This window comes from Haliotis rufescens, unplaced genomic scaffold (assembly GCF_023055435.1).
Source record: "Haliotis rufescens isolate VD_foot unplaced genomic scaffold, xgHalRufe1.0.p SCAF_5, whole genome shotgun sequence".
NCBI lineage: Eukaryota > Metazoa > Mollusca > Gastropoda > Lepetellida > Haliotidae > Haliotis > Haliotis rufescens.
In genome coordinates, this window is record NW_025964223.1 from 51,756,607 (window position 1) to 51,773,794 (window position 17,188).

At 40.2% G+C, this 17,188-nt stretch overlaps 1 protein-coding gene across 17 annotated transcripts in view; it reads left to right on the forward strand.

Moving 5' to 3' along the window:
• The window catches only part of LOC124126522 (CUGBP Elav-like family member 2), a 232,324-nt gene that overhangs the window by 77,745 nt on the left and 137,391 nt on the right, over positions 1-17,188 (forward strand). For all 17 annotated transcript variants that reach the window (XM_046489980.2, XM_046490004.2, XM_046490013.2 and 14 more), the window contains exon 2: positions 14,469-14,531. In XM_046489980.2, coding sequence (XP_046345936.1) covers positions 14,469-14,531 — 63 coding nt within the window. The remainder of the gene's footprint in view (positions 1-14,468; positions 14,532-17,188) is intronic.

Below are 17,188 nucleotides of genomic sequence, written 5' to 3' on the forward strand. Positions count from 1 at the left end.
TGCAACAGCAGCATGCACTCGTAGAGAGGTACAGGAAAGATAGTTCGTGTTTGATCGCCTAACATTGACGTTACACAACCATTAGACACATTTCAAAACAAGATGGAACCTATTGATAACCAATTATGTTGGCAGCCCCACTGTAACATCCTTCTGGTGATGTCACTGTGGACGTTTCCAACATGCACTCGTAGAACAGAAAGCACTCTTCATCGAACATTGGCACGACACTTCTTTAAACCGCAATTAAAGATGAGATGGGATTTTTGATAACCACAACCATAGCCACCCGGTCATAATGTCCCACCAATGATGTCATCGTAATGGCAAATTGGGACTCCAAGTCTTGAAGAAAGTCTCTCTCGTCTACTAACCCGTAACATATCCGAATCAATGTGCACACATGCCCCCGATAGAGTACGTAAAGACATATCAACAACAACTGCCGCAACAGGGACGTCATCACAGTTGTTAGACCTCATGCCCAAGGCAGTGTGCACTAAAGAAGTGTGGGAACGCCGTGGCTCGAGGCCACGCTCGATCAGGAGGTATACGAGAGCCAATCCTGGAATGGAAGGGACATTATTAGCAGATAGGACCGATAAAAAACGTAACTACATCCTCCCTCGTGCACACAAGAGTCTTATAGCCGCAACTGTAAACGCCATATATTTTTTAACGTGAAAAATGTGTTGTTACGTACGAACTGTTTTGCTCCCGAAATATGCGATATGCGAGATCTGATGCCCAACCCGAAGCTCTGCTCCTTTGTTATGGGCCATGTGTAGGAGCCGGATCTTGAGAAATAAACTCCTCTGTGTGTGCTGGGAAAGTTCTGTGATTCCAACATACTCTTGATATTGGGGTTTTGTCTATGGGAGTGTGCCGTGATATTGCCTTTAGGAATGGCACAACCGACCACATTACCGACCACCGCTGTGTTCTGCATAGCAGCTCGTCTCGCAGGACATAATGAGTTATAGACATTGTGTTAAGATAAGAGCGGAGTAGACACCGCTGGCTGAATTTAAACTAGAATTTCAGAATTTACGGTTAAAGGCTATTCGACATTCCCAGATACAGATAGGATAAACGCATTAAATCACAACTGAAAGTTTACGTAAATTGTATAAAGGATGTAAAACAAAAGTAATTTTGTCCAATTCCATGTTTTTAGATTTCATCACAGGTACATAAACACATGCTAAAATATATACAGGTAAAAACTAAATCCATCTGCTCAACATGACAACGTTCATGTTATTGATGTTAGCAGGATGGAAGATGGCTTGTGTATTTTCCAACCCAATCTATGATCTGTACATCACCATATATCCCTTGCTACGAGGCTGTGAGAGGATACATTATACAAACACACTGTGTTTAGTTTGTAACTATTTTCAGTGGCTGATATGTTTGTCCAGCCTGCACTAGCGATCTCTTTAGACATACAACACGTACATAACAGGGACAAGATGGGTGTCTTTTCAACCCATTACTAAATCACTCATACTGGAAGAAGCATTTAGTATTTTGGCAAGCTACTGAGGTTTGTTATTTACATAATAGCAAGGGTAACTGGAATGTATGGTTTAGTTGTTGAGCGTATGTAGGCAACCAGTGCGTCACGGCATGTTGTTAGATGTAAGTCATATCAACCTTGTATTTTTCCAGACATACCGGAAATAGGTGTACGGATTACCGTACATACATAATGACCGGTCATAAATTGTCTGGTACTTAAGTGCCAGTTTCCACTGAAATAATATCTACTGATCTAAAGTTCCCAAGTATGGTTTCTTAACTTGATTACATTATACCTCAGTGTGAGCAGGTGAGTTCACAGAACAAAAACCCAACTGAGCAGACTTGGCATTTGAACAAAAACTACAAACGATGTATATCTTAGGGGAGGTCTGATGGGAAGTTTTTCGATCTTAATTGACTGCATCGACAAACGTCATTAACGGAATTGGATGAGATATCTCCACTTCTGTCATACGATATTCAATTGGTATTAGCCTGCATGTGGAGATAAAAACAGACCTCCAGCCTTTCTATCGTGCCTGCATTAAGCCAGCAAAAGGAGCATGGTACACCACCCCTGCTTTGTACAGGATTCTCAGCTACATCTCTCAGGGCAGCCACAAGAACCTGCCCACCTATGCTGTGTTGAACTCTCTCATCACGGAGGTGTGTTGAGATAACTTTATTACCTCTTCTTACCTTCACACACGTGAGAGCGCACCGCGGGGCGGTAATCGTGATTCTCCACATGTCTGGCTGCCTAATGAAGACATGAGGTCGTACGCTGACATGGCTGATGGAAGAATAGATGGCCGAGTTTCAACCACTGGAGACAGTACTGGGTATTTTAATGAAGCACCACGCATTTACCTCACAAATTACTCAGCATAAATTTGATAAGTCTTGAGAGACTATTGAACTTAATGATTAAAGTATTTCAACATGAACTAAACCGATTTCAGTTCAGCTTAATAGACGATGAAGTTAATTATTTTCCCCCAGGATGCGTACTTTCTATGAGTCGCTTCAGCGTCAGCCCGTATATTCTGTTACAGAGATTATTTTATTTTCATTTTTTACATTCAGACATGCAGGTGTTGAAATAGAAGCGACAAAACTTTTTCCTTCATCTCTGCTGGAAGTAGAGTCCATTGTACGATTCCGACTATATCATGAGCTTGTGTGTATGAATTGCTGTCAAATAGTGATGATACCAGGTGTTCGCGAAAAGGAGAGCGTATCCTTCCCCACCGGTGTCGCACGTTTCAAACACATGCAAAGGCAAGCAAATTGCTCACCTGTGAAAACACGGGAACATGTGTTACAGGTCAAACTAGGGAATTGCATCGAATATTATTTTGGTCACTGATGCGTTTATTGGGGCCTTGAATCCTGACCAAACCACTTTTGAGCAAGAGGCGGATGCCTTTCTTTGAATTCTTCGTAGAAATGCATGCTTAAGTGTATCTCAAAAGTTGTCAAATATAAACACCAAATGAGCTGCTGGAATATTGTTCGACATAAACGGAAAGTTGACACTAATGGAAAGTTGAAGTCATCCCTCTTGCCATACAGTTTGTTGATAGATTGTTTGTAATAGGTCTAAATATGAAACATATTGTTTCACAGGTCTCAAATTATTCTTATTTCAGGTGGGTAAATCAGTGAGAAGGGAATTGGCTATTTGGCCATTATTCATCGATATCGTATCATCGATATACCTGAAGCTATAGTTAAACTGCCTGCCTTTCTGGGGTAACTTCCGATTCACGTGCATAAAAAACAGATCAGCAAGAAGGGGAGTACAACTGGTGCCCATGGGGTGCCTACTTCTTGCCTAACATTCGTATCTCAAACTTTGACATAAATGTCATCAATGAGATAACGGACCATTTCACAGTACACTTCAGATGACATTTGCTTACATTTTAACAAGTCATATTGTCCGAGCCGTTGAAAATAGAGATGTAACTATATCTATGGTCATCACGTGTAGTGACAAATGCACATGTATGGAGGAGCTTTTGTACTAAGTTTGTCATGTGGGATAGTAGTGTACAAGTTTGTAGACACTATTGAACTTTTCATTCTTTGACTGCAAAAATTCAAGCAAATCCTTAATGTTTTAGAGAATCCACGTGATGTTAATTCTACTTGTCTCCGATACTTTCTCTGAATATAAAAAAATTCCTATTGTATACTTGGTTAGGGTAAACCTTTGAGTCGGGAATTTGGTGCTATTATTGCTGAACCAAGCAATAAATTTTGATGGAATTCAGTACAATAGACATGTCTTCAGGGAGTCAAGTCAAAAGTTGATAGTTCTGTTGCGTGCTTACGGCAGATTTCTTCCTCAGTTAATATGATGCTTACATTTAATGGTTATGTGATTTGATGCCTTGTCACTGGGAACAACTACAAACTTATCATGTAGGGCAGCCAGACATTTGATGACAGCTGGCTGGGACAGAATGGGTTTGGCAATGTAGTCACACATTTTACATTCAACATGTAATATTATGCCCATTTGAAGCAATAACACTGAAGGCAGCACCCAACTTTCTAGTTCTATCTTGCGATGTGTTACATTATATTTTTCATTATAAGCCTACAATTCCTATTTTGGAATCTGAAGGAGAGAGTGTCTGGTATCATATTTAGAGTACCGTTTAAAACAAGCTTCAGATATTGGGTCATCGTCACGTGTATGTTTTAACATGTCCACGTATGTCAGGGTATGCAGCTAATTTCACGTTTTGTTATTTAATCTGTCTAAACACAGCCTGAAGTGAAGTTTCATATATACTGAACCGCACAAGAAACGTCACCCCAAGTAACATTGCATGAACAGTATTTAAATATCTGGGTAATTTGTGTCAAAGTTTCTAAAACTTAACATTACCGTTGATAATAAAACGTTGATGATAAAAAAAAGCAGATGACAATAAAGCCGATCGCCCAAACGCATCAGGGCAACGGCCATGGTTACCCGATTCATGTGAGTTCCGTGCAAATTGAAATGAACATGCGTTCCCCAATTTCTTACCCTATAAAAATCCACCCAGATCGGATAACATTCATTTGTTATTGAATTGCTACCACGTGCCAAGATTGACAAGAAATCAGCGACACCAAGCCCTTGGACGATTGCAAGATGGTCAAACCGCCCGGCAAGTAGCCAATTAATTTCAAGTCCAGTAAGGAACATATACAGGCTCCAGCAACGGTACCAGACCACCAACACTGCAGATGACCGACCACGTAGTGGAAGACAAAGGGTCATCACCCGACGTCAGGATCGTCAGATTGTGCGACAGCATCTTCAAGATCGCTTTGTTACTGCTGCGGAAACTGCTCGACAGACCATGGGAACACACCAGAGAAACATTAGTGCGGACACCGTGCGTCGACGATTGACGAGCAGACACCTTCACTGTCACAGGCCACAACAAGGACCCATTTTGACACCACGTCATCGCCGGGAACGTCTTCAGTAGGCAACACAGCACCAGCATTGGCGCCACCAACAGTGGAGAAGAGTCCTCTTCTCAGACGAGAGCCGTTACTGTATCTCAACAGCAGATGGCAAAGAGAGAGTGTCTGGCGACGCCGTGGGGAACGTTATTCGGATGCTTGTGTTGTTTAGAGAGACGCGTGGGGTGGTCCGAGCATCATGGTGTGGGGTGAAATTGGTCTTGCACAGAGGGTCATCCAGAACATCGGTCCAGGGAGAGGCAATGGTGTCACAGCAGCTCGGTACATTGATCAAGTCTTGATACCACACGCCATACCTCATTTGGCAGGTCGCCGCAACCACAAGTTTCTGCATGATAACGCCCGTGCCCACACTGCGAGAGCAACAAGTGCCTTCCTCCAGCAGAATGGCATCAGAACCATGCAGTGGCCTGCCCTCAGTCCCTATTTAAATCCCACTGAGCACCTGTGGGACGAGATTCAAAGACGTCGGAATGACGTCCGAGCAAGGCCGACAACTGAAGCTGAACTGCGTCAGGCGTTCCTCAGAGTGTGGGATCAAGTGCCTAAAGCCTTCATCAACCGCCTCATCCATTCCATTTATCGACTTTGTACGGCAGCCATGATTGCACATGGCAGACACATGAGATACTGACTTGTGATGCCATTTTCTCAGAGACTAGTGTTGTGTTTCACTTTAAGAACATTTGACACTTTAATTTTAACCCCGGTGATCAGTTTTGCCAAGTTTCATCTTTTTAATGTGTCTCAAAGTATTTTACAGTGTTAGGGACAAATAAGGTTTCTCATACACCTATCCATGGTGACGTTTCTTTTGCGTTTAAGTATATTTTTATATATATTTAAGACGTATGTTTCATTTAACACCAAGAACGTGACACACAAAACCTTTGTTCTCATAGTCGCTAAATGGTGAATAAATGCGTCATTCGAAACGTTAGTCAGTGTAATATGAATGCATGGCTGTGATACAAATGAGGTAATTAATAATGACGCCGAACGTCTCAAATGGCGGATTGAGTATGACCAGCTTATGAGTGTGAATAATTCATGTTTTGTTTTTTCAGTCCGTATTGAAAGAACGAACAAGTACTACAGATTTAACTAGATTAACTGGCACGTTTTCCATGCACAACACAGCAACGGATGCATTTCTTTGATTATGTCTAAGATGCTCGATCTTAAATGAAAGATCTCACAGAGCACGATAACTCCTTCACCCCGTGATATGCACTATTTGAAGTCACAGGTCAGAAGTAATTCCACTTTTCCAGGTGACTGAAGACTTCTATAAGTAGATTTGCGGGTCTTCACAGGCGTGTTCTTTCTGTGGAACAAGTTGCCATTCATGTTCTACGCCCATCGGAGAGAGATAGTCTCCACCGTTGAAAGTGTTTTATCTGCCAGGGTAATGGCGTGGAAGATAACGGATCAAGAAGCTCGTTTAACCCAGTTAATCAGGTTTAAATATGACCTTATTTTTACATACTGAATAACTGTATGTAAAAAGTGTGTTTACCCTTTGCCAACAACGAACCGTTGCATATTTGGAATAAATGTAAATATGAATTAATGGGTTTATTGTGAACTTCCTGCTGCTCAACTAATATAACATATAGATAAGAAGGCAAGAGGAAACAGATGTGGTAAATCCTGTTTTAAACATTGTATGTGTCAGTAAATATGGACCAATGGTTATTCAAAACGGAACTGTATCGCTTGACTCGAAACCATTTGTGAGTAAAGATTGTGTTGTGGTGTGTTGTGATTACTTGTAATCCCAGGGCAGGGTCATGTGCACTAAATTCTAACACTCCGATGGCGTCGCTTCTTGTAGTGTTCACCCTACAGATGGTGCATATATCAAAAGGATGTGCGCGCTCTGAACCATATTTAAAGACCACCACAGTTCCTTTCATGTATATTAAAAGACTGAGGGAGCCATTTTGCTGCGAAACATTAGATCAGATTTTTATCTCAACATGTGGTTATGATCAGTCATGAGATACTTTCTTCTCATTTGATCCTCTCTTCACTCATTTTATCTCATGCATTAAAACATTTTTACAGCATACGACTTCTAATATATGTTTTTCTTGCATCTGTCTTGTTACATTTTAAATAAATAGCTTTTCTGTTAAGGGTATCATAACTCTGATGTGGACGTTTTCACGGTCTCGAAGTCAAATTACAGATGGAATATTTGGAAGTCCGTGTTTCCATGCACAAACAATGACAGATTAGAGGTTGAATGGTTGCACAGCACAACAAACAAAAGTGTTGCGTTTATGTCCGTTTATATGTTTCAGTATATGTCTCACTTTATAACTGATAGACTTACACAAGTCTCTAAGGAAATGATTATTACATGTAGTTTAAGTCATAATTTCCAGATCATAGTTCCCTTTAAAAGACTGGAGGCCTAGATATGACTATTATAAGGATAGACATACTATACATCCATGGACCTATTCAGTACAGCCTTGGAGTGAGGCTAAACAACAAACTGCTGTGTTTGAGGAGAAGCTTATCGTTAAGTCCTTAAAGGCATTCTTCGAGAAAGGGTTCTGAGCATGTCAGGAATGCTGAATGATGGCAACAACCTCTTTGGGCATAGGTCGGGATTAGGGAGATTTAGATGGTATGAGGTGCTTCGGGGACGTTCGGAGGATCATGGAAGGCGGTGGTAATAGCGAATGCTTGTACTGATGGTTAAAGCTATGTTTAATGGATAGCGTTGATCTGGACAGTGCATTACACGAATATTAAACGTTAGTTATGTGATGTAGAGGATAATTATGTTTTTGGTGAATGTTCCTATGTTATTTCAGTTTGGGTACGTTCCCGAAGATATTTCAGGATTGGTTAAGGAGTTTTTATGTGATAAAAGAAGGTCTTTAAAACATCGTTGTGGGATGTTCATGGTTAACTATTTGGGGCATGTACGATATGTTCAGGGTATGTATAAGAATGATAATGACGTTTTCAGAAACGGTTAGGCTGCTTTAAATAGTTGTTCAAGAATAGTAAGGGCATGCACTGGAATTATCAGGGTGTGTGCAGGAATGGTCAGAGTATGTTAACGGATGTTTGGGTATGTTCCATGAATGGTCAGAATATGTCCAGTTTAATTTCGAGAGATTCGGGCGTTTGAAGGAATGGTCAAGGATTGTTTAGGGATTTTTTATTGTGTGTTCAGAAATTATAATGTTCTTAGAATTGTCAGCTTGTGTGGTATGTGCATTGATGGTCAGTGTATGTGTAGGAATGGCCAATGCATGTTGCTACAATGAGAATGGCATGTCCATGGAAGGGTTACTGTATGTTCCCAGAACGGTTCGGGGATTGTGAAGGCACATGTTCCGACAATCACTGGTGTTCTGTTAATGGGTATATTCCTAACAAATTATGGTTCGGATATGTTCAAGAACAGTGAGGTAGTGTTTCTGGCTTAAGGTTTGTTCATAAAACCCTTCTTTCAAAAAAATACTATTTGTGTGGCTTAACACGAATCTGTCAAAGCTAAGTAGCCGTCTTCAAGATGATCCAAAGAGAATCTTTGAAAACATGTTGTACAACAGCTGTGGGTTCTTAATGTGAAACGGAAAATGTTTTTTGAATGTTTTCTTTTTCAAATTTCGATTCATTCGCACACGTCAAAGACGATCAGCGGGTCTATAACAGGTCCCATTTGCTCAACACTTATCCACATGTTAACGAAGTAATAAACTCAAAAGCGTTATTTAATCCTTAGAGTAGAGAAGGTGAAAGACTTATGAAGCATTAAAATGCAGCTTGGACGTGTTTAAGAAGGACTTTGCTCTCAACAACAATCAACATTAGATTCCATTACGAGAGGTCAGGAAAGTGCAGCCATATCTTAAGCTATTCCTAACGGCTTACCGAGGCCAAATAACATGACATTAAATCAGCGAACAATTCTGTGATCACTGACTGTATGATTCGCTTACAGAGACATCCATAGCGAATTGATGTCTTGTTATGCATGGAGCGCTCCGGCTCGTTAGGGAGATTTAAGGAAAGCTAACTGAATGTAATCTTATTTGAAATGGAAATTACAGAAATTGTAATACTATAATCAACTAATCATCAAGTGACATTTAAATATAATTATTTGTCGATTTAAGATTTCTCAGTTGGTTACCTTTTTTAGCAAACTGTGCGAGTGGCGGGTGCTGCCGGTGCTGCCGGTGCTGCCGGTGCTATCGATGGTAATTCAGGTACTACCGGTGCGGCAGGACATGTTACTCTTTTCGCAAACACCTGGTGTTATCACTGATTTTTCAGTGACCCATTTGTATAGCTTACTGCTGTTTGCCGTTTTCACCCAATGGGGTTTGTTTCGACGGATAATCGAGATTGGTTATTCTTGACTTTATATATTTATGACTCTTTGATATACAAAAGTATGTGGCCAACATATGTGTTTGTTTTTGAACGTTATTACGTTACGTGTAATCCCATTTCTGCTTTGATCTGCCGACCAGGGCGTTTTGTTGTGACTGATGTTAAGAGAAATAAGCTTGGAAACTTAAAGTTGTAAAGTGATAGCGACCTATCTCATCTTGTTGGTCTGCATTAGACGTTCAATCAGTCTTCATGTACATCATTGTTAGTGGCATGTTACGTTACAATCACGTTGCACGGCTGGCCAAGTCGGCCAACTCGCGTTGCAGAGTTAAGTCTCGTTGCCATGTCAGGATCTGCTGATCGTGGGTTTGAATCTCGGTTTCTTCCTGAATGAGACTTGGTGTCTGAGAAGTTTCATTAAGTTGTAACTACTTTTATTGGTGCTACCTGATACAACTGGAATACGGTAGCGTCAAACACAACTCATTCAATCATCTCAACCTTTTGGCTTCATATTGAGACGACAATTATGATAAAGGTTCGTTTATGTGTCACGACAGAAGGTCTTATTATCCCCTCTAGTCAACACGTCAGTTTGGTTCAATTTAAATTCTCCGATTTATTTCGAAAATTTAAATGTGTTGTGTGTTCATCTTAATGACGTGAAATGTGCATCATTTTTATCGAAAATTCATACCGCCTTCCATACGATTTTCAGATATTTGTTTCATGACACATCTTGTATCTTTAACCTGATTGGCACAGTATTTAATCTGTTCTATTCGTACAATTATGATTTATGCATATATTCCCATTTATACGTGTTTATGTATGGCGGGTAAAGGGAATAGAGAAGGAAGTGTTGCCGTAAATTCGACCGTTGACAACAATGCCGTAAACCGATGATACTGGATGTCGTGAATATGTGTTTATTTTCTGCCGCCAGACTTTGATGTTTATTTAATCCTGTCTCGTGCTGTTTGTGTTGATTATCTGACATTTCAAGGGGTCTCCTATTGACCTAACCTCCCACTTTGCCTGCGATACCACCTCATCTGCTAGCCACCTATGATCGATAGAGTCATGTTGAGAATGCATTTAGCGGTAGACAAAATTGGCAAGGCGTGAAATACAATTTCCCCTGATGTATGTTAAGAATTATTCTATTTGAAATCTTCTTCGTTTATTTGCCTTCATCTGTTTGATATATTATTATCGCATTATCGAGTTACGTAAAATGTTGGAACAACTTCACGAAGTAAACTGCAAACGTTTACATTATTCTGATTCAATTGGAGCATGTAGTCATCCAGGGATCATTTCTGAGCCATCGGGAAAATGTAGTACTAAAGAGAGCATCACGCTTAGCTATCACTAAATCAAACCTTTCTTAGGCATCATTGTAGATCGCCACGATCAGTTGGTAATACCGGCTGAAGACAGTTAACAAATATCACTCGGCTCTCTTTGCGCGTGGTTTGTTAGACCAAGGATCATCTGCCTTATAAGATCCTGTGTTAGGTTCTAGGCGTCAATAACGTGGGCAACTTGCGTCTTTGTTTGAATATCATCAGATGGCCTATGCACATATAGATTGGTTCTTTTGAAACAAATGAGCAAATACACTAGCTGGATGAGTATATTGGCTCTGCAGATTGTCCGTCTTCGATCGTGTGATTTGGAAACCCTACGTGTCCCAGACTACGGGTGTGGACGGTGGAGGAAGCTGGTGAGGGTTTACTCTGACACCGACTAATTGATCTATCAGTGGTGATTGTCTCAGCTGGTAGGGCCAGCTTTAGGGTATAGACCCGCTCCAAATGAGTAGACACCAGCAGTGGTGAGATTAGCGTTCATCTTTTATTGGACATGATCTGGAGATGGAACGCCAGCAGGGACATTCTATTTTCAAGGAGCAACCTTAATTAGAGACATCTCTTTCTTCCTCCTCCTCTTTAGCGTTTGGGACATTGTCGATGGCATTTGCTATTTTTATAGAAAAGACTCCAGGGAGTTTGTGTAATAATTATTTGATTAATCAGATGGAGTTCGGATAAAGCACATCCGTGTTTTACCAGTGGTAAAATCGAACGTCCATCGCGACGAAGACGTTGGTTCGTTTCCACAGGGGGCACGGTAGACCAAGACATAAAATAGTTCATGCAGAGTTCATCTTTAGCCGTGCCTTGATCCGCTCACCATTGCTCATATAACAGTTTCTGTCAGATAATGATCCAAGCACGGGAGTTTTACCAAAGCGGTGAATGGCCTCCTCCAACATTAAGCTGAACCATCGTTAGAACACTGAAATTCTGTTCAAAGCGGTGTTATACCCAACTTACTCGATTTACACCTGGGTGCAATGTATAAAGTCCGTGACACCACCGCCTTGGTACGACTGGGATATTACCAAACGCGACTTAAAACAATTCTCACTCATTTCATGTCAAACGCAATGATCCGAAAAGTCCGGAATACTAGAGGTGGTATAAGAAGGTTCCACAATAATCAAGCACTCAATACTTATACTATTAGAAACTAATACTTATACACTAGGAAGGCAATGCTATTGGAAGCCATGTCCTTACTGGTATGACCGGCTGTCAACTAATCACATCACGTTCGTGCCACCCTGATCTCGATTCGTTATCTCAGTTCAGATGGAAAACATGACTATTTGACAGATATGTTATCTGTGTTTACTCACCTATGTGCAACCGAGTTGATTCAGTTCAAGGTAGTATCAACTATGCATGTATCCTTAGGTAGGAACAGAGACGGGTCGGTGCGTCCATGATAACAAGGAGATAAAAGGGTCTCGGCAATCGTGTTATCATACTAATAAAAACGTTCAAATCTTACCGAATTTGCTTGTGGGACAGTGCATGTAAACAGTTTTTCTAGAAATAAGTTCATCTGGTTTGACAGTGCATTCTTATATAAGTATGTTCACACGAACGTCAATGTTGTATTTAAATTGTCTTAGTGTGCTTTAACAGAATATGAATCATGAAACAGAATATAATCGTGCGTTTGCCTCAGGTAAAAATGTTTCCTAACTTTAGCTACGCTTGAACTTAGTTCAGAACATAGTCAACATGGAAGAGTGCGAGTGTTATAAATTACACCTCAGAAAACACATTTATTGCCAAGAGACTTTCTGTCATGCACATCCGGCTCGACGTCGTGTTTTTCAAGCAGTCTCGTCAGTCAACGTCTTTCTAGCACTTGTAGAAGCCTTGTTCTGAAAGATGACTATTTTATGCTAATAAAACGAACATTGGAACATAACATGCTCATATACTCTTCATGATTTACGGTAACAGACCTGAGAACATCAACTTTACTCGCTGTAATACCTATATTGGGACAATGATAAGTTAAGGAACGCGGTGATTTGCCGTTTTGTTACTTCTCAGATTCAGATTTATAGTAATGATGCAATTTAAGTACGAGAACGTGATTCTTTAATAGTTGAAGAAGTTTCCAATGCCCGTCTCTTCCAAATTATTGTTCATGAAACAAAGCTCAACTTTCTCAACGATCCATTACAGAAAACCTAAAAATGAAACAGATGCCCATAGTTTTAGAGAGTTGTAAAGTCATTTGTTATCTAGAAGTGTCCCTAAACTTTACTAAGTCTTACTGTTATTAGTGTACTGGGTTTACAATGATTTGTGAGAGTTGGTTTTTACTACTACTATTACAACTACTGCTGCTGCTACTACTTCTACTACAAATAATATTCATATTCATAATAATTTGTCATGATTACCCCAGTCAATGAATCAGTGTTCTCAAAGTACATGTATATTATCGGCTCTCTGGGGCCAAGCTGCCTTTGAAGGCTACAAGATTTCTATTTGTATTCACTTGACCATCTCATCCTACCGGGTACCCATTCACTGGAAGAGTAGGGCTGTTACGATTCACTCGCGTATTCGGTGAATCGAACCGTAACCATTCATGAATTGAATTCGTTATTCATGGCCACTAGAATTGAATATTTATGAATATGCTATCATGTATATTTACATACCCTGTACCTAAAAATCTCCATAACAACATATTATATGCATAGATTTCTTTCAATGACAACACTCTAATAATATTTAATTTGATAGTATTGTTTTCACTGGTCATTGTCGCATTTGAGCAGATACTAGTACCTGGATAAGTGCAGTATATAAATGTATAATTTATTAATAATTAACAAACCATGTCAAATAAATTATAATGTTATTGTTTCACTGATTACAATAAATGATACATAAACTGCTGACTTGTTATTATAATTGTGAATTAATATTCGTATTCCTCACCCTATATTCGTGATATGAATCATATTCGCCTCATAGTGTATTCGTTGCAGCCCAAGTACAGAGCCATGTTTAAGTCACTTGCCCAAGGCCACACTATTACACTAACAAGCACATGTAATAGTTGTACTTTATTACACAGGAATACATCCTAACAATTTAAGCACTGTGTGTTTTCAACTTGGAATATTCCTGCCTCAGCATATCTTTGCACACAAAACCCCTTCAACAAAGTTTGAAAATGAAACGTTCAACACACTCTTTCATCCTTTAAACAAACAGCTTTGAACATGAATATATCTGATGTTACTAAGAATCACACTCTGCCATCAAATATTAACCTCGTGGGGATTCAAGAATTCCAGGTTGGAAATGGTCATCAAGTTTAGCGTGTAAGAGGCGACAATATGAATCGGTAGTCTGTCTCGGTGACTTGTTTCATTGCGGACATCGTACCACAACGGAATGAGACGTTGCTCGTGACATCAATCACTTGTCTGACTGGTCTAGACTCGATTGTTTACTGTCCGACATCATACAGCTGGATTTTTGTGACATCATAATGGTTATTTAAGACAAATGGACAAATGGGAATAACAATGAAGCGGGAAATGTGTCACGTCCATTAAGTACATCTAGAGAAAACAACAGCATTTCTACATATGTTGTATTTATGTGACAGATATACGATTATGAATGTCCCTAAGGCTTTGACGATTTGAAACAAATGTTTTAAGTGGTTTCCTTTATTTTCAGGTTTTATACATGCACAGTTGGGTCGCGGAGGAACGGTCACAACAAAGCCATCGCAAAGACCACGTAAGTTACCCATGCATTGTGATACACATGTGCTTCTTATGTAATCAAAGGGGCGTGGCAGTTGGACATGAGGGCGTGTGTCATACCATCCCACAAAGTTATTGACATGCAAGGAAAGGACCATGCCAACGTCATTTACCAGAATGTCAAACATATTCTAAACTCTTCTTCAGCAAAGAACATTTGAATATGGCTGAAGGCGAATGCTGGTAAGGGAGGGTGTGAGTTAGAATGATTTCAGATTACAGTGAGCAATATAAACAAGAGAACAGCCTCTGAATCGTAATGAGAACTTTACATGTTCTCCAGTTTCATGAAAGGGTCACGCTTCTGGTACATCTCCGACATAATGTGTTTAAGTTAGTTATCATTCAAGCCAATCAATAGCAAGTACATATTGGCTTAGATAATGATTGGACAATGCCACTGGGTGATCCATTATTAGCTGAGGAAGAGTACGTGTGACGGATTGTTCACAGGATGCTCTTTGAATCCAATATCCCCCTCCAGGGTATGGTGTCCATTGCTTTGTTTCTTAACTCAGGAAGACCATGAAGGCAAGCCACGGTGTGGGCGTTGATGGCTTTTGTTTGAATGTTTGTTGAAATCTTTTACAGCTTTAGTGAAGTAAGTGATTCTTGCCCTTCTTTTTTTTATGTGACATTTTATGGATAATGTTACTTGTCGATAAAATGCAACGTTTAAACACAAAATCACTATCATCATCATCATCATCATCATCATCATCATCATCATCATCAACAACAGAGTCCCCATTTTATTATTACGTGAAGGAAAATGGAAGAAGAGTCTTGCAGTTATGTTCTTGTAGAACACCGATGTAAAGTATGGAATAACACTTCACACAAGCAAGTCCATACCGGATACCTCACCATAGTGTCAACATTTTCGTGATTCTATGTACTAATAACTACATCACTGTGTCTGCAGCATGCAGTAATTATAAAACCACACCGTGTTTTATTCAAGGTCAGTCACTTCTAAGGACGATGACATTGGTATTTACAGCACAATGGTCACATATAGAATTTCTCGCTGTTCTTGGTCCTCTCTAAATTCCACGTTCGTTTATAAGACTACAGATGCCGATCGTTACAAAAAGGACAGTCACGTAACTAATCTCGAAATGGGAGATGAGTTTTGAATGCATGTGTTATCTACTCATCAAACTCATTTCAAAGGTAGACAGAACGAGCAAAAAATAAAACCACAGCTGTCAAATGTAGCCAGTTGAACGTTTACTTCTCAACTGCTAACTCGGAAACTCGGGGTATTAGGCGAGGTTGTTTATAGAAACCTTGTTTGAAAAATAGAAAAAATTCAGTAGGGTAACGCCAACGTCGATGATGAGCGTGTGGAATGTTAAGATAGGAAACGAAGAAACAAACTGTGTTAAGTAGGAAAGCATCAACACTATAATTCTTTCAAAAATGTGCCACAAGATCCTTTTGGTATATACTGTTTAAACTGGAGACCTGCAGTGCTGAAGGTTTATGTTATGGGTATAAAAAGGGACTTCAGTCGACCCAGTGTCTAGTTTATAGAAGCTCTTGGGCTGCCAAATACACATCTTCGTGTCAAAACCAACGTACGTGAGGGCAGCTGGTATGTATTGCGTCGCCCTGAGTTGTGTCGTTGTTGCCAGAAGGTCATTCTCCACCATATCTTCCGTATGCTGCAATACATGTGGGCCAACACTAAGGCAAATGGGTCGAGGCCATATACGGGTTTGGAAGTGCCTGCAGATGTGAAACAATCCTATGCCACTACACAGCTTTAAATTTTTTTCACAGTTAATACTTGACGGATGTAGAGATCATCCTTTATAAAACATTTCTCCCTGGAACCGTGAGTCATCCTGAACAGGCCGTCCACCATTTATGGACTCGGCTGGAACAACAATTTGGTTATTAAAGGTGTTTGTAATTTACAGGTACCATTGAAACTATTGTTAAACTGTAAATCTGGTTTCTTCAACAGTGTGTCTTTTGGTAAGAAACCGCCTCCGTAGTATAGTGGATAGATATCGGCCTGGAGATAGGAAGGTCGGTTGTTAGATCCCCGGCCGCGCCATACTAAAAGACGTTAAAAGATGGTACTTGTTACCCTACCTGGCGTTTGGTATTATGGAAATATAACCAGCACACACACACACACACACACACACACACACGCACACGCACGCACGCACGCACGCACGCACGCACGCACGCGCACACACACACACACACACACACACAAACGCACACACAAACACAAACACTTGCATGAGTGAACGTCTTTAAACTCCATTTCACCACCATCGTCTCGCTGTAGAAGTTTTTAAGTTTGGAATGCCAAAACCCATTATATATGGAACGTCCAATTTAAGAACCAGTATGTTCTTTTGCTCAATTATACTAATGAAGTGCAGGATACGTTTCACTAGACACATACCCGAGCTAAATTTGTAGAAAATAGTTCTTAAGTGTACACTGTTAGGAAGCAGTCAAGATAACACTGAAACTTCTGTCAGCAGTCACTCTTGCCTAATCCCCAGTGTAAAGACGGGAAGCCCCTAATTTACAGAGAATTAACAGCCATATGTCTGACCGACTTTTCTTTCAACAAGACTTTGGAATCATGGCCATGATGGA